General features: G+C 47.9%; 1 protein-coding gene across 1 annotated transcript; it reads left to right on the top strand.

Annotated features, from left to right (window-relative positions):
- The first annotated feature begins 11,817 nt into the window (after positions 1–11,817).
- LOC119951226 (gastrula zinc finger protein XlCGF7.1-like) lies at positions 11,818–14,164 on the top strand. Its single transcript, XM_038774269.1, has 2 exons — positions 11,818–12,276; positions 12,395–14,164. The coding sequence occupies exon 2, from the start codon at positions 12,705–12,707 to the stop codon at positions 13,560–13,562; it is 858 nt and encodes a 285-aa protein (XP_038630197.1). The 5' UTR covers positions 11,818–12,276; positions 12,395–12,704; the 3' UTR covers positions 13,563–14,164.
- Positions 14,165–19,089: the final 4,925 nt, after the last annotated feature.

Genomic DNA, 19,089 nt, shown 5'->3' with positions numbered 1-19,089 from the left:
CTTCAATAGCATAGAACCTTGGTTAGACCACAGCTGGAGTACTGTGCGCAGTTTTACTGCCCTTACCTTAGGAAAGGTATTATTGCCACAGAGGGAGGGCAATGAAGGTTCACCAGACTTGTTCCGGGGATGGGAGGTGTTGTGTCTATAAAACCTCAGACACTTCGATCAGTTTATTAATCAAATGTTTTACCCAGGTATCTTTATTGACCAGGTAAACAAAGGACAACGCAGTGTAGAAATCACATAACTTTATTCCACAAGCAGTAAAACAGTTACCCTTAAATTATCCCACTAATTACAGTCCCAGGATTCTCAATAGTACCCGAGCCGATGGACTCATTCAAGCTGCAGGTTTGATTCTGTATCTCAATCTCCTCGGGGTCTTCTTCCGAGAAGATGGGTCTCGCCGCTGCTTCTTTCCGTCTCTGGTCAGTCGTCTCGATTACCTCTGTGTGGAGTCTTCACTGCTGGGCAGTCCGAGGGTTCGATCATTATACCCTTTCTGTGCCCTTCCAGAATGTTCTCTGACCCCAGCCGATGAGGTCACAGGGTGGGTGTGGCACCACCCAATGGAGTTACTAATGGCCACTCAGCAGGACACCGGGAATCGGTCCACCGGAGTCTATTTCCCGGTGCATTGTCTGTTATGTAACTTTGTCTATTCAAAACAATCAATCGATGAATAGAGCCAATTATCTCTTGATTGGTGATTGATAGAGCAGAGCAGCTCCAGACATGTGCTGGCAGCTTGTCGGAGTTCAGTGTATTCAGGCTGGTTGCTGGAGCTGCTGTGGCTCCATTTAAAATGGCCAATTCTTAATTTAAAGTGTCTGATTTTATCGAGCCTAAAATACAGGCCACTGCACATTTTACCAGAGGACTAGTCTATGGTGAGACATTGGGGAAACTGGGCCTGTATTCACAGTTGTCTGTGCTAGATTGGGAAATTACAATAAAAGCTATGACGATAGACAGGCAATCACAAGTATTTGAGGAATTGTTACATATTTACATAAAATATAGACTCCCTTAATAAACAAAAATTCAACAGAAGTTTTGCAACCGTGGCTAATAAGCAAAGTTAAAGATTGCATTTGATCAAAGGAAGAGGTTCATAAAGTGGCCAAAATCGTAGTAAGCCTGAGGATTGGGAACTTGGTCCTCCTTTGCTGAAAACCAAACCAAGAGACTGATAAAGAAAGGGAAAATAGAATATGAGAGCAAACAGGCGAGAAACATAAAACCGACAGGAAAAGCTCCTATAGGAATGTTAAAAAGAAAAGATTAGCAAAGACCAATGTGGGTCCATTCCAGGCAGAGACAGGAGAGTTTATAATGGGGAATAAGGAAATGACAGAGAAACTAAACAATGTGTGTCTGTCTTCACGGAGGAAGATACAGAAATTTCCCCCAAACGTGAGAACACCAAGGGACTGGTGACAATGAGGAACTGAAAGAGATTGGTAATCGTAAAAAATTAGTACTGGAGAAATTAGTGTGGTTGAAAGTTAATAAATGGTATTTTTTCCATGTATGGAATGATCTGTCTGGACTGTATGTAGAACAATACTTTTCACTGTACCTCGGTACACGTGGCAATAAAGAAATAAATCAGAAATCTCCAAAAGCTGATGCTCTACATCCCAGAGTGTTGAAAGAGGCAGCTGGAGAGATAGTGGATACATTGGTGATCATCATTTGGGGATTTATTAACTTTCAACCACATTAATTTCTCCAGTGCTACTTTTTCACTAATACTAATCACTTTCAGTTCCTCGTGCTCACTAGTCCCTTTGGTTCTCTTGTGTTTTTAGGACACTTTCTGTATCTTCCTCTGTGAAGACAGACACACGTTGTTTAGTTTCTCTGCCATTTCCTTATTCCCCATTATAAACTCTCCTGTCTCTGCCTGGAATGGACCCACATTGGTCTTTGCTAATCTTTCCCTTTTCACATTCCTATAGGAGCTTTTCCAGTCGGTTTTTATGTTTCTCGCCAGTTTGCTCTCATATTCTATTTTGTCTCTTTTTTTAATAAACATTTTATTGAGGTTTTTTGGGCATTGAAACAGCAGCAATATAAGCAATGTACATAAAAATATAAACATAGGGCAAATACCACCTCCCTCCCCCACAGGTCCCACCATTACTTAACCCCCTAATCTACGCTAACCATAGAAATTGTCATAGCTCCCCTCCCCTTTCTGCTGATGATTCATTCTCCGCAAAGAAGTCGACGAACGGTTGCCACCTCCCGGCGAACCCGAACAGAGACCCTCTCAAGGCGAACTTGATTTTCTCCAGAGAAAGCCAGTCATGTCCGATAGCCAGGTCTCCGACTTCGGGGGCCTCGAGTCCCTCCATGCCAGTAATATCCGCCTCCGGGCTACCAGGGAAGCAAAGGCCAGAACGTCCGCCTCTTTCTCCTCCTGGATTCCCGGATCCTGCGACACCCTGAAAATCGCCACCTCCAGACTCAGTGCCACCTTCGTATTTAATACTGTGGACATGGTGTCGGCAAACCCCTGCCAAAATCCCCTCAGCCTTGGACATGTCCAGAACATGTGGACATGGTTCACTGGCCCCCCCGCATATTTCACACACCTGTCTTCCACCTCAAAGAATCTGCTCATCCGGGCCACTGTCATATGAACCTGGTGAACGACCTTAAATTGGATCAGGCTGAGCCTGGCACATGTTGCGGTCGCATTGACCCTACTCAGCACGTCCGCCCAAAGGCTCTCCTCTAACTCTCCCTCCAGCTCCTCCTCCCATTTTCGCTTCAGCTCCTCGGTCTGCGTCTCCTCTGAAACCATCAGCTCCTTATAAATGTAAGAAACGCTCCCCTCACCTATCCAACCTCTGGAGACCATCCTATCCTGAATCCCCCTGAGTGGCAGGAGTGGGAAGGTTGATACCTGTCTATGCAGAAATTCCCGCACTTGCAGATATCGAAATTCGTTTCCCCCCGCCAACGCAAACTTCTCCTCCAGCGCCCTCATACTCGGGAAGCTTCCTTCTATAAACAAGTCCCCCATCCTCTCAATCCCCGCTCTCTGCCAAATTCGAAACCATCCGTCCATCCTCCCCGGGGCAAAGCGGTGATTACCTCAGATTGGGGACCATACCGATGCCCCCTCTGCTCCCACATGTCTCCTCCACTGCCCCCAGACTCTCAAGGCCGCCACCACCACGGGACTGGTGGAGCACCGCACGGCGGGAATAGCAGAGGCGATGTTACCAACGCCCCCAGACTTGTTCCCTTGCAAGAAGCCGCGTCCATGCGCACCCATGCCGGCTCCCCCCCACCAGCCACCTCCTCACCATGGCTGTACTAGCTGCCCAGTAATAATTGCTAACGTTCGGCAGCGCCAGCCCCCCCCCCCCCCCCCCACCCCCCCCCCCCCCCCCCCCCCCCCCCCCCCCCCCGACTCCGCATGAGCATTACCCTCTTCACTCACGGGGACTTGCCATCCCATACAAAGCCCACAATAACTTTATTGACCCGCTTAAAAAAGGACCGCGGGATGAAGATGGGGAGACATTGAAGAACAATCAGGAATCTCGGGAGGGCCATCATTTTCACCGCTTGGACTCTGCCCGCCAGAGACAACGGGAGCGCATCCCATCTCCGGAAGTCATCTTCCGTCTGATCCACCAACCGGGCCAAGTTCAATGTATGTAGCCAGCCCCAATCCCACGCCACCTGGATACCTAGGTACCTGAAACTGTCCCCCTACTACTCTGAATGGCAGTTCGCCCAGTCGCCTCTCCTGATCCCTCGCCTGGCCGACAAACATCTCGCTCTTCCCCACATTGAGCTTATACCCCGAATAGCAGCCGAATTCCCCCACAATTCCCATAATTTCTTCCATCCCCTCAATCGGATTCGAAACATACAAAAGCAGGTAATCCGCATACAATGAGATTCTGTGCTCCCCACCTCCCCCGGATGAGCCCCTTGAGGCCGTCAGAGCAATTGCCAGCGGCTCTATAGCCAGTGCAAACAGCAGTGAGGAGAGGGGGCATCCCTGTCTCGACCCCCCCCGTGCAGTCTAAAGTAGTCCAAAGTCGTCCTGTTTGTCTGTACACTTGCCACAGGTGCCGGGTACAGCAACCTGACCCAGTCAATAAAGTCCCTCCCAAATCCGAACCACCCCAGGACCTCCCAAAAATAATCCCACTCAATCCGGTCAAAAGCTTTCTCCGCATCCATCGCGACCACTACCTCCACCTCCCTACTTTCCGGGGGCATCATGATCATGTTTAACAGCTTTCGTACATTGGCCACCAGCTGCCTGCCCTTAACGAACCCCGTCTGATCCTCCACAATGACGTTCGGCACACAATCCTCAATCCTGGAGGACAAAAGTTTGGCCAGCAGTTTGGCATCTACGTTCAACAGGGAAATCGGCCCGTAGGACCCACATAGCTCCGGGTTCTTGACCCATTTCAGGATAAGCGAAATAGTGGCCTGTGACATCGTCTGGGGCAGAACCCCCCCTTTCCCTTACCTCGTTAAACACCTTCATCAGCACCGGTCCCAATATCCCGGAGAATTTTTTATAGAACTCCGCTGGGTACCCGTCCGGTCCCGGGCCCTTACCTGCCTGCATGGCCTTCAGACCCTCCACTATCTCTTCCAACCCGATCGGGGCCCCCAGTCCTTCTACCAGCTCCCCATCCACCTTCGGGAAAGTCAGCCCCTCCAGGAAGTGCCTCAACCCCTCCGGCCCTGCAGGGGGTTCTGACCTGTAAAACCTGCTGTAAAAATCCCAAAACATCTTACTAACCCCTACCGAGTCCCCAACTAAGTTCCCATCCCCGTCGATAACTTTCCCTATTTCTCTAGCTGCCTCCCCTCTTTCTTAGCTGCTGTGCAAGCATCATACTGGCCTTCTCACAATGCTCGTATATCGCCCCCCTCGCCTTTCTGAGCCGTTCCACTGCCCTCCCTGTGGGTAACAAGCCAAACTCCGCTTGTAGTCTCCGTCGTTCCCTTAAATGCCCTTTCTCTGGAGTCTCCACGTACCTCCTGTCGACTTGTAGGATCTCTCTCACCAGTCGGTCTGTTTCTGTCCTGTCCGCCCTGTCACTGTGAGCCAGGATCGAGATCAGCTCTCCTCTCACCACTGCCTTCAGCGCTTCCCAGAGCACTGCTGCTGAGACCTCCCCCGTATCATTCACCTGCGGGTAATGCAGCATGCATTTCCTCAGCGCCTCGCACACCGCTTCGTCCGCCAACAGCCCTACATCCAACCTCCATTGCAGGCGCTAATTGCTATCTTTACTCACCTGCAGGTCATTCCCAGTGTGGAGCTTGGTCCGAGATTGTAATCGCCGAATACCCCGTGTCCACCACCCCTGCCAGCAAGGCCCTACCCAAAACAAAGAAATCGATCTGAGAGTATACCTTATGTATGTGGGAGTAGAAAGAAAACTCCTTCACCGTCGGCTGCCTAAATCTCCATGGATCCACCCCCCTCATCTGCTCCATGAACCCTTTCAGTTCCTTTGCCATTGCTGGTACCCTGCCCGTTTTCAAGCATGATTGATCCAGGCCCTGATCAATAACTGTATTAAAGACCCCTCCCATGATCACTTTGTGCGAGTCCAGGTTCTATATTCTCTTTATCAGTTTCTTGGTCCACCATTGCTAAATTCTGTAACAAGTTCCCAGTCCTCAGGCTCACTACTATTTTTGCCACTTTATGAGCCTCTTCCTTTGCTCTAATGGAATCTTTTCTTGTTCGCCACGGTTGCATCACTTTTCCTGTCTCAGATTCCCTGAGAGAGAAAGAGAAGAGAGAATGAAATGCAGCCCTGGATGTAATTGAAGCAGAAACAATAACAGCAGAATCCATCACTGATCAATTGTGAACTTGTTGGTGTCTCAGGAGAGACGAGAAAACACAGAATCGCTTCCCACACTGAGAGCAGGTGAACGGCCTCTCCCCAGTGTGAATTTGCTGGTGTTTCAGCAGGCTGCTTGACTGAGTGAATCCCTTCCCACACTGGGAGCAGGTGAACGGCCTCTCCCCGGTGTGAACTCGTTGATGTCTCCGCAGGTCAGATGTCTGAGTGAATCCCTTCTCACACTGAGAGCAGGTGAACGGCCTCTCCGCAGTGTGAACTCGCTGGTGTCTCCGCAGGTTCGATAAGTCCGTGAATCCCTTCTCACACTCAGAGCAGGTGAACGGCCTTTCCCCAGTGTGAACTCGCTGGTGTGTCTGCAGGCTGCTTGACCGAGTGAATCCCTTCCCACACTGGGAGCAGGTGAACGGCTTCTCCCTAGTGTGAACTCGCTGGTGTGTCTTAAGTTTGCTTGGCTGAGCAAATCCCTTCCCACAATGGGAGCAGGTGAATGGCCACTCCCCAGTGTGAATTCGCTGGTGTAACTTCAGGTTTTCTAAACAAGTGAATCCCTTCCTACACTGAGAGCAGGTGAACGGCCTCTCCCCAGTGTGATTGCGTCGGTGAATCTCCAGTTTAGATGGGACTCTGTATCCCTTCCCACAGTCCCCACATTTCCACGGTTTCTCCATCTTTTGGGTCAACTCGTGTCTCTCCAGGTTAGACAATCAGTTGAGGCCTCGTTCACACACAGAACACATGTACTGTCCCTACCCGCTGTGAATGGTCTGATGTGTTTTCAGGCTGTGTAACTGGTTAAAGCTCTTTCCATAGTCAGTGCTCTGGAACACTCTCACTCGGGTGTGTGTTTCTCGGTGCTTCTCCAGCCACACTGATGTTTAAACTTTGTTGAAGTCAACAGGTCGGGCAAACATTTCTCATAGATTTAATGGTCGATGAACCAAGTAACTCTATCAGATCTAGACGTGATGTTTGAGATTTCTGTCTGTAAATCCTGTCCTTTTCACATCCTGTAAAAGGAGTTTACAAAAGACAGCACAGTCAGTACAGGATAGAAATTCAGAACAGATTATTTTAATTTCTCAGCAACATTCTTTCCTATCTCATTCCCCAAAAGCTGTAAATCTCCATCCCACACACTCTCCCTCCATTCTCACTCTGCTGTATCTAATAATCACCCTCCCAATTCTCCTGAAGGTGCCGATTCAGGCTGATTGACAGATCCCTGCTCGCTGCTTCCTATCCTGGACACAGAGACCATAACAAATAGGAGCTGCAGTTGGCCATTCAGCCCATCAAGCCTACTCGACCATTCAATGAGATCATTGGCCAATCTACCTCAGCACCATTTTCCACACTATCCCCCATATCCCTCGATATCTTCAATATCGAGAAACCTATCAATCTCGGTCTAAAAATACTCGATGACTGAGGCTCCACAGTCCTCTGGGGTGGAGAATCCCAAAGCTTCAGCACATTGTCTTTAAATTCATTGCCGGGGGCTTCACGGTAGCACAGTGGTTAGCACTGCTCCCCTCAGTGCCGATGACCTGGGTTCGATCCCGGTGCCGAGTCACCGTTCATGTGGAGTCTGCACATTCTCCCTGTGCCAGCGTGGGTCTCACCTCCACAATATAAATCGATGTGCAGAGTCAGTGAATTGGCCACGCTAAATTGCCCCTTAATTGAAAAAAAAAGAATTGGGTACTCTAAATTTCAATTTTGTTTGAAGGACAATTAAGTTTCGGAGCCAGATATGTAATTAAAGCATCATAAAAAGTGTGGGCTAATGTAATGTTGTTTGGATGAAGGGGATTCCCTGTGGAGTTAATTAGATTTCAGCTTGGTGAAATGATGTCAGTACTGGGAGGAGCCAAGCTTGAATGATGAGGGCCTTGAGCAAGGTGCTAAACAGCTTAAAGCTAGCACGCATGGCAGAGAAAGTTTTTAAAAATGCAAATAGTTGAAATAGACAAAGATAGAAACAGCGTAACGTTCTTTTTAGACTTTGAGCAGAATGCAACATGTGTTTTTTTTAATGTTTGGCAGTCTTGGGCATGATGCGAAGTCACGGTTTTAAAGTAACACATCTATTTTGTTAACCATGAGACAATGCTTTGTAATTGACATGCGCTGGAGAGACGGATTAAAATGTTTAAAGTCTCGGAACGGCAGTTGCAAATAACACCATAAGAAGTCTTACAACACCAGGTTAAAGTCCAACATGTTTGTTTCAAACACTAGCTTTCGGAGCACTGCTCCTTCCTCCTCCCCTGTTCTTTAGTATCATTGGGATGTTGAAAGGCTCTTCCAACCAGATTTATTTTTAAACGGGCCTGTGTGGAGTTGAGGTTACAATCAGTTCAGCCGTGAACTTATTGAATGGTAGAGCAGGCTCGAGGGGCCGAGTGGCCAACTCCTGCTCCTAATCCGTATGTTATCACATCCTTTATAATAGATTGTAGCATTTTCCCTCCTACTGATGTCAGGCTAATGGGTCTGTGGTTCCCCGTTTTCTCTCTCCCTCCTTAAATAGTGGGGTTACATTTACCACCTTCCAATCTGCAGGAACCATTCCAGAATCTATAGAATTTTGAAAGATGATCACCAATGTATCCACTATCTCTGCAGGCGCCTCTTTCAACACTCTGGGATGTAGAGCAGCAGCTTTTGGGGACTTATTAATACATAATTTTCAACCACATTAATTTCTCCAGTGCTTCTTTTTCACTAATACGAATCTCTTTCAGTTCCTCGTGCTCACTAGTCCCTTGGTTCTCTCGTGTTTTTGTGACAATTTCTATATCTTCCCCCGTGAAGACAGACACACATTGTTTCTGCCATTTCCTTACTCCCCATTATAAACTCTCCTGTCTCTGTCTGGAATGGACCCACATTGGTCTTTGCTAATCTTTTCCTTTTCACATTCCTATAGGAGCTTTTCCAGTCAGTTTTTCTGTTTCTCACGAGTTTGCTCTCATATTCTATTTTCTCTTGATCAGTTTCTTGGTCCTCCTTTGCTGAATCTAAAACAAGTTCCAAATCCTCAGGCTTACTACTATTTTGGCCACTTTATGAACCTCTTCCTTTTATCTAATGGAATCTTTAACTTTCTTTGTTAGCCACGGTTGCATCATTTTTCCTGTTGGATTTTTGTTTCTCAAAGGAATCTATATTTGATGTAAATATGTAATAATTCTTTAAATGCTAGTGATTCCCTGTCTATCGTCATACTGTTTATTGTAATATCCAAAACTCCCTCAGCCAACTTGCCCCTCATACGTGGACACGTTCCTGTGATTATATTAAACAAAAGAACAATGTAACCACCATAGCCCATCTTCACTCAGTTATATGGCATGCTTTGGGAGGTTCCAAACAGAAATGGGAACTAAATATCTTCCAACGTCCAAACACCCTTTCACTCTGTGGTCCTCATGAAACTTGGAACCACGTAATCGCAATAAAGCTCAAAGATCACCAGGCCACTGGAGGCAAAGTCGTGAGACCAGCAGTCCAGCAGAAAGAAACACACCTCCATCCCCATTGACTAACTGTCAGAATGAACAAAATGCTGTTCAGGTTATCATTGGGAACAGAAGTAATAACAGCGGAATCCAACCCCTGTAATCACTTGTGAACTTGTTGATGTCTCAGCAGATGTGATGAAACACAAAATCCCTTCCCACATTGAGAATGGGTGAATGGCCTCTCCCCAGTGTGAACTCACTGGTGTGTCTGCAGGCTGGATAACTGAGCAAATCCTTTTGCACATTGAGAGCAGGTGAAAGGCCACTACCCAGTGTGAACTCGCTGGTGATTCTGCAAGCTGAATGAATGTTTGAATCCCTTCCCACACTGAGAGCAGGTGAATGGTTTCTCCTCAGTGTGAACCCGCTGGTGTCTCTGCAGGTTCCCTAAGTGAGTGAATTCCTTCCCACACTGAGAGCAGGTGAACGGTTTCTCGCCAGTATGAACTCGCTGGTGATTCTGCAAGCTAGACAAATGACTGAATCCCTTCTCACATTGAGAGCAGGTGAATGATCTCTCCCCAGTGTGAACTCGATGGTGTATCTGCAGATTGGATAACCGATTGAATCCCTTCCCACACTGAGAGCAAATGAATGGCCTCTCCCCAGTGTGCACTCGCTGGTGTTTGTGCAGGTCAGATAATTGAGTGAATCCCTTCCCACACACAGAGCAAGTGAAAGGCCTCTCCCCAGTGTGAGTACGTTGATGAATTTCCAGCTCAGATGGCCATCTAAATCCCTTCTCACAGTCCCCACATTTCCACGGTTTCTCCATGGTGTGGGTGTCCTTGTGTATCTCCAGGATGAACAATAAGTTGAAGCCTTAGCCAAATACACAGAACACGGGTATGGTCTCTCCCTGCTGTGAATGGTGCAATGTTTTTTCAGACAGTGTAACTGGTTCAAGCTGTTTCCACAGTCAGTGTTCTCGAACACGCTCACTCGTGTTGTGTATCTCAGTGCTTTTTCAGTCACACCGATGATTCAAATCTTTTCAAGCCGACAGATCGGGCAAACATTTCTCATTCTAGTTTCGAAGGCCAATGATGTTCACATTCCAAGGAATCAGGTCTCAGAACGAGTTGTGACATTTGAGATTTTTGTCTGTAATTCCTCCTGTTCTAATATCCTGTAAAAACAATTTACAAAGACATCACTGTCAGTACAGGATAGAAATTCAGAACAGACAATTCTAGTTTCTCTGAAACATTCTTTCCTCTCTCATTCCCCAAAAGCTGTAAATCTCCATCCCACACACTCTCCCTCCATTCTCACTCTGCTGTATCTAATATTCACCCTCCCAATTCTCCTGAAGGTGCTTATTCAGACTGATTGACAGATCCATGGTCACTGCTTCCTGTCCTGTACACAGATAATAACAAATTGAAGATTTTGGCGGTCATTTGCCCATCGAGCTTGCTCAACCCTTCAATGAGCTCAATGGCCGATCTACCTCAGCAGCATTTTCCAACTCTAACTCCATATCCCTTGATGACTTCAATAACTCGAAACCTATCAATCTCGGTCCTGAAATACTTGATCATTGAGGCTCCACAGTCCTCTGCAGTCGAGAATTCCAAAGCTCCGTCACATCCTCAAGTAAGGAATTAATTCCTCATCTCAGCTTTCTCTCCATTTTACTGCCTGTTCCCCATAACCCTTGGCTCCCGTGTCAATCAGAAATTTGTCCAATGCATCCTTGACTGAATCCAAATATATAATTTTGCTACAGTACAATATTACAAGACTAGCAATAATAATAAATGTACTTTATGACAGAAACATCACTAATATATCTAATCTATACCAAATAACAACACTAGGCATATTTCTGTTTGATATTTACTGTCCCTTTGAATGTCAGCCATCTCCTGGGGAATGCAGCCCTTTAATTGTGAACATTAGGAAAGAGACCATCCTTTTCGCCAGACAAATAAATGTGTCAAGCTGAGGGAGCAAAGGATGTCAATGTCTTTAAGAGAGAGAGAGACCTGAACCAAGCTGTCCAGAGTCTGCACCTTCCCTGGATTCACTTCCTTTCCCTTCAGTTGCTGCAAATGACCAATTGAAGATCAGAATGAGAAAAGAAATGGAAAGGGGGAGAAAAGAAAGTGTTTTACTCACAGATGTTGGAGACAGGAGGAAGTTTCAGCCTGTGTGAAGCTCAATGTTCATCCACACAAAGCCCGCGCGCTGATTGACTAGAGGACCAGGGTCCTTCCGGTCCTCCAACTCGTTGCACTGGTCAACACCTCACAGGAAGGTCCGGAGTGAGCGCTTTCTTGCACATGCGCAGCTTATCCTCTCCCTTCGACATGCGCAGTCCCGGGAGGGGGCGATCTGGAGGCGGCTTCTCGCTCTGGCCGGAACCGTCAGCCGGTTGCCTGGAAACCATGTCTCGAGGAGATGAAAGGGGAACGATAGCTGTCCGGGCGCCGGGCCTGCGCACTGGAACCCGGAGACGTCACCGCGGAGCAGACTGATTCCGATTGGCTGATTCAGGCATGGCATCATTGTGACGTCACAAGCGGAAGTTAGACTTCAGATTAAAACTTCCTCTGGGCAACATCTGGGAAGAAATCAATGTCTCCCTGTTTCCATTTCTTTTCTCATTCGGGGGAGGGGGGGGGGGGCATTGGTGGCTTGTAGCAACTGAAGGGAAAGGAAATGAATCAAGTCTGCATGTTGCACACATTTTTAGTCCAGTAATATAAACATATATCTGTCTGGCAGCCTGCATGAAGATTTGCATGTCTCTGTGTCCAGGACAGGAAGCAGTGAGCATGGATCTGTCACTCAGCCTGAATCAGCACCTTCAGCAGAATAAATATTAGATACAGCAGAGTGAGAATGGAGGGAGAGTGTTGGAGGTGGAGAATTACAGTTTTTGAGGAATGAATGAGGAAAATTGTTCTGTAGAAACTAGAACTGCCTGTTCTGAGTTTGTATCCTGTACTGACAGTAGTGTCTTTTTGTCACCTTTTACAGGATATTAGAAGGTGAGGATTTACAGAAAGAAATTTTAAACACAGATTTACACCAAATTCTGACTGCGCACTCAATTTATCGGATGTTGAATATTAACAGCTTTTAAATATAGATGGACAAATGGTTGTCTGTACTGTCTACTTCAGAAGGCTATAACCATCAGTGTGAGTGGAAAAGTACCGAGACACACAAACACACCCGAATGAGAGTGTTCCAGTGCACACAGCCTGAAAATACATTGCACCATTCATAGCGGGGGGAGACTGTACCCTTGTCAGGCTTCCGTTGATTGTCTAGCCTTGAGAGACACATGGATATCCACACCATGGCGAAACGGTGGAAATGTGGAGACTGTGGGAAGGGATTTCGGTACCCATCTGCACTGGAAACTCATCAACGCAGTCACGCTGGGACGAGGCCATTCAGCTGCTTGAAGTGTGGAAAGGAATTCAGTGATCCATCCAGCCTGTGGCGACACCAGCGAGTTCACACCAGGGAGAGACCGTTCACCTGCACTGAATGTGGGAAGCGATTCACTCAGTTACATAATCTGCGGACACACCAGCGATTTCACACAGGGGAGAGGCCGTTCACCTGCTCTCACTGTGGGAAGGGATTCAGTCAGTTAGCCCACCTGCTGTCACATCAGCGAATACACACAGGTGAGAAGCCGTTCAGATGTTCTGTATGTGGGAAAAGTTTCATTCAGTCATCCACCCTGCAGACACACGAGCGAGTTCACACTGGGGAGAGGCCGTTCACCTGCTCTTTGTGTGGTAAGGGATTCACTAATTTATCCACCCTGCAGACACACCAGCGAATTCACACTGGGGAGAAGCCGTTCACCTGCTCTGTGTGTGGGAAAGAATTCACCCACTTATTCGCCCTGCAGAGACACCAGCGAGTTCACACAGGGGAGAGACCTTTCACCTGCTCTGCGTGTGGGAAGGGATTCACTCAATCATCCAGCCTGGTCAGACACATTGTCACTCACACCAATGAGAGACCGTTTAAATGCTCTGACTGCGGGAGGGATTTCAAAAGCTCTCAAGTATTGATGGTCCACCAGCGCATTCACACTGAGGAGAGACCGTTCAGCTGCTCTCACTGCACAAAGAGGTTTCAAGCATCATCCACACTGCGGAGACACCAGCGAATACACAAGTGAAATAAAGGGGTTGGATTCTGCTGTTATTGCTGCTGTTAATCACATCGAGGACTGAACCATGTTCATTCTGGCACTTGGTGAAGTGGGTGGGGGGGTCAATGGTTTCTGCTGGACTGGTCGATCTCACAACTTTGTTTCCTTGGTGCTGATGTTCTTTGAGCCTGGGAGAGCACATTTCCCTGAAATGATCCACAAAATCTGATGAAGGGCATTTATTTTATCCCAGATAGTAAATAGTGCTTTCCCCCCAGTACAAGCAGATGTAAAATACATTTAAAATAACTGGAAAAAGTAGCAGATCTGGCAGCATCTGTGGAGAGAGAAACAGAGTTAATGTTTCATGAACAATGTAACTACTTCAGAACTAAAGAGAGGGAGAAATGTGATGGGTTTGATGTTGGTGAGAAAGTTGGGGGGAGAGGGACAAGTAGAGCAAAAGGTAAAGTCAGCGATTGGTTCGAGGGTGGGTGAGATTAAATGACAAAAATGTCCTGGAACAAAAGGCAAAGGGAGAGGTAATGGTTGTAGTAAAGAAACAAAGCATTGGTCCAGAGTAAGTGTTAATGGCAGAATAAAGGACAGCTCTGTCTGGAAGCAAAAAACATGAAAACAAGATGCAGACTGGCACTCGGCAAAAAAATACAAATCAAAGTGGAGGAGAGAGTTCAGGGTGTGAAGTTGTTGAACTCAATGTTGAGCCCAGAAGGCTGTAAAGTGCCTCATTGGAAGATGAGGGGCTGTTGGTCCAGCTTGTGTTGGGCTTCTCCGGAACATTGCAGCAGGCCGAGGACAGAAATGTGAGCCTGAGAGCAAGGTGGTGAATCCTAATGGCAGCAAGCGGAAGGTCAGGGTCATTCTTGTGGACTGAGCGGAGGAGTTCCACAAAGAGGGCAGGGGACAGGCTACAGATGAATTAAAGTGTAGCTGAACCCATTGCACGATGGGAAATTTGGTCCAATATCACAATAAAAAGTGCCCAATGATAGAAACCACAGGTGTCCAGACACAAGACCTACCACGGTGAGCAACAAGGAAGGTCTTATTCAAAAAATAGGAACTTTGTATCCAAAAGGAGAAAGGGACATTGAAACCAGGCAACCACAGCCATTTGCTGAGCAAGAGAGTCACCTGACCTTTGTCCTTGCAACGGGCTATTAAGGTAGGAAGCAGCACAGGAACATGAAACATGTGTTCTCATTACCAGACTCTGGGAAGAATGATCTCGGCTACATGAGTGTCTTAAACATGAGTCAGCAAACATTCGAGAAGGGGAAGAAATGGTATAAAGGTACAGTAGCCAAAGACTCAGGATGGACAACCCTGGAGTGAAAACACTGGGAACTACCACTGCAGAAGAGATCAGCGAAGTACCCCCAGAGAAGAGCCTGCGAGCTGTTCTGGGGGTGATACTTGAGTTTGATTTGGGAGTTGAGTAACATTAATTCGGACATTGAGGTAAAGAGTCTGTGCAACATTCATTGAGTTAAAGTGTCTGTGACAAGGGTAATGGAGCTGTTAGCGGAATTTGGGTGCTTCTCGGGCTATAAGTTAAATTTAGGCAAGAGTGAGGTATTTGTAGTACACCCGGGTGATCAGGAGGCGGGAATTGGGAGACTCCTATTTAAGAGGGCAGTGAAGAGTTTCAGATACCTGGGGGTGCAGGTGGCCAGGAGTTGGGGGACTGTCCATAAGCTTAATTTTACCAGGCTGGTGGAGCAGATGGAAGAGGAATTTAAAAGGTGGGACATGGTGCCGCTATCGTTGGCGGGTAGAGTGCAGTCCATCAAAATGACGGTTCTCCCGAGGTTCTTGTTCCTTTTTCAGTGTTTGCCCATCTTTATCCCTAGGGCCTTTTTTAGAAGGGTTACGAGCAGCATCATGAGCTTTGTTTGGGCGCATGGGACCCCGAGGGTGAAGAGGGTCTTCTTGGAGCGGGGTAGAGATGGGGGGGGCTGGCGTTACCCAATCTCTCGGGGTATTATTGGGCGGCCAATGTGTCGATGGTGCGCAAGTGGGTAATGGAGGGGGAGGGGGCAGCATGGAAACGGATGGAGAGGGCGTCCTGTGGAGATACAAGCCTGGGGGCCCTGGTAACGGCGCCGTGGCCACTCCCTCCTACGAGGTATACCACGAGTCCGGTGGTGGCAGCCACCCTCAAGATTTGGGGGCAGTGGAGGCGACATAGGGGAGAAGTGGGGGGCTCGATGGAGGCTCCGTTAAGGGGGAACCATAGGTTCGTCCCCGGGAACATTGATGGGGGGATTTCAGGGTTGGTACAGAGCGGGCATCAGACAGCTGAGGGACCTGTTTATTCATAGAATTTACAGTGCAGAAGGAGGCCATTCAGCCCATCGAGTCTGCACCGGCTCTTGGAAAGAGCACCCTACCCAAGGTCAACAACTCCACCCTATCCCCATAACCCAGTAACCCCACCCAACACTAAGGGCAATTTTGGACACTAAGGACAATTTATCATGGCCAATCCACCTAACCTGCACATCTTTGGACTGTGGGAGGAAACCGGAGCACCCGGAGGAAACCCACGCACACACGGGGAGGATGTGCAGACTCCGCACAGACAGTGACCCAAGCCGGAATCGAACCTGGGACCCTGGAGCTGTGAAGCGATGTTTATTGATGGGAGGTTTGCGAGCCTGGGGGAGTTGGAGGAGAAATTTGGGCTCCCCCCAGGGAACATGTTCAGGTATCTGCAGGTAAAGGTATTTGCTAGGCGGCAGGTGGAGGGATTTCCTTCGCTTCCCGCGAGGGGGGTGAGCGACAGGGTGCTTTCGGGGGTCTGGGTCGGAGAGGGGAAGATATCTGATATCTACAAGGTTATGCAGGAGGCGGAGGAGGCGTCAGTAGAGGAGCTGAAAGCTAAGTGGGAGGGGGAACTGGGGGAACAGATCGAAGACGGGACATGGGCTGATGCCCTGGAGAGGGTTAATTCTTCCTCCTCGTGTACGCGGCTTAGCCTCATCCAATTCAAGGTGCTGCACCGGGCCCACATGACTGGGACGAGGATGAGTCGGTTCTTTAGGGGTGAAGACAGGTGTGTCAGGTGCTCGGGAGTCCAGCGAACCATGCCCATATGTTCTGGGCATGCCCGGCGCTGGAGGAGTTCTGGAAGGGGGTGGCGAGGACAGTGTCGAGGGTGGTGGGATCCAGGGTCAAGCCAGGATGGGGACTCGCGATTTTGGGGTTGGGGTGGAGCCGGGAGTGCAGGAGGCGAAAGAGGCCGGTGTGCTGGCCAATGCGTCCCTAGTAGCCCGGCAAAGGATCTTGCTACAATGGAAGGATGCGAGGCCCCCAAGCGTGGAGACCTGGATCAATGACATGGTGGGTTTCATTAAGCTAGAGAAGGTCAAATTCGCCCTGAGAGGGTCGGTACAAGGGTTCTTTAGGCGGTGGCAACCTTTTCTCGACTTTCTGGCTCAACGATAGGGTACGGGGACAGTAGCAGCAGCAACCCCGGGGGGGAGGGGGGGAAGGGGGAGGGAAAAGGTGGGGGGGGGGGGGCGGACGATGACTATGTTTGTTTATTTAATTTAAATTTATTTTGAAGTTCTTTTGTTGTTCATTGGGGTTGGGGGGTGGGGGATGGGATACATGTGTCGATACGGTCTGGGCGTGGTACGTTTATTATGGGTTATTTTGTTGCATTTCATTGTTTGTCGTTATGTTTTATATTTTCTGTAAAAAATTCCAATAAAAATTATATTTTTTTAAAAAGTGTCTGTGACAAAATATTCTGTGTGACATTTATCGAGTTTAAAGTTTGTGTGACAGATCAGTACAAATAAAAAGTCTTTAAGTGAAATCAGTCTTGTGTAGTTTGTTTGACTTGTCAGTTGTGAACCCTCACGGAGAACAGGAGGCAACAAAAGAGAAGCCATTTGGGTCCAGAATATGGTGAACATCAGTTTACTCTGCTTGCCTTTGATCCTCGAGTCATTTTCTGTTTTTTAACCATCTTCAGTTTCATTAACAACCTTTATCAGTAATGTTAATAATTGGGGGAAAATAAGATTTCAAAAGATGAAATTGGGATAAAATAAAACAGGGAGTTGATTTAGTGTGGCCAATCCACCTCGCCTGCACATCTTTGGGTTATGGGGGTGAAACCTATGAAAACACGGGGAGAATTTGCAAACTCCACACGGACTGAGACCCAGAGCCGGGATTGAACCTGGCACCTCGGAGCTGTGAGGCAGCAGTGATACCCACTGTGCCAATGTGCTGCCCGTTTTACAATATATTAAGTGTAAAAGGATAACTAGGGAAAGAGTAGGGCCCATTAGGGACCACAATGGTAATTTGTGTGTGGAGCCAGAGGAAATAGGTAGGGTTCTAAATGAATACTTTGTGTTGATGTTCACTCATGAGTGGGACAATGTGGGTACAGCAATCAGGGAGATGGACTGTGATCAAATTAAAGAGGTTACATAGACAGAGAGGCTCTGAGTGGTCTGGCAGGCTTTAAAGTAGACAAACACCAGAGGAGGTGAAATGTATCCCAGGGTGTTGATGGAGGAAAGGGAGGAAATAGCAGGGGCACTGGCAATGATATTCCATTCCTCTCTGGCCACAAGAGAGGTGCTAGAAGACTGGAGGATAGCCAATGTGGTACCATTATTCATGAAGGGAGGATGGGATAAACCAGGAAACTACAGGCCAGTCAGTCTAACCTCAGTGGTGGGGAAACTATTGGAAGCAATTCTGAGGGACAAAATTAATCTGCATTTGGAAAGGCAGGGGTTAATCAAGAATATGATGTAGAGATGCCGGCGTTGGACTGGGGTGAGCACAGTAAGAAGTCTTACAACACCAGGTTAAAGTCCAACAGGTTTGAGATGAAATGAAATGAGATGAAAATGAAAATCGCTTATTGTCACGAGTAGGCTTCAATGAAGTTACTGTGAAAAGCCCTTGGTCGCCACATTCCGGCGCCTGTCCGGGGAGGTTGATACGGGTATCGAACCGTGCTGCTGGCCTGCTTGGTCTGCTTTAAAAGTCAGCGATTTAGTCCAGTGTGCTAAACCAGTGTTTCAAACACTAGCTTTCGGAGCACTGCTCCTTCCTCAGGTGAATGAAGAGGTCTGTTCCTTGAATTGGACATCTCCGGAAGGCCGCTGCCAGAGACTCGACATGTATGCTCAAGCCGTCAGGAATCGCGTCAATGCCAGATTCATCAGTTGCATTCACAAGACAGCCCCGAACGTTACCCAAGCACAACGCAACGCCATCCCCGCTCTCAAGGCCAACTGCAACACCGTCATCAAACCAGCAGACAAAGGATGGGCCACCATCATACTGAACAAAACAGACTACTGCAAAGACGTGTACCGACAACTCAACAACCAGGAACACTACAGACAGTTATCCAACCAAGGAACATACCCGCCAACTCAACAGACCTTCAGAGCACCTTACGTGCTCTCATCCCACGTAATCCCCATTGGAGATCTCTACTGCCTCCTGAAAATACACAAGGCCAACACGCCAGGCCGTCCTATCGTTTCAGGCA

Source organism: Scyliorhinus canicula, chromosome 17 (genome assembly GCF_902713615.1).
Source record: "Scyliorhinus canicula chromosome 17, sScyCan1.1, whole genome shotgun sequence".
Taxonomy (NCBI): Eukaryota; Metazoa; Chordata; class Chondrichthyes; order Carcharhiniformes; family Scyliorhinidae; genus Scyliorhinus; species Scyliorhinus canicula.
Note: the sequence above shows the minus strand (reverse complement) of the source record. Positions and strands in the feature narration are given on the sequence as shown.

Coding starts and splice junctions, on each gene's coding strand:
- LOC119951226 (XM_038774269.1), top strand. CDS start 12,705: ATGGATATCCACACCATGGCGAAACGGTGGAAATGTGGAGACTGTGGG.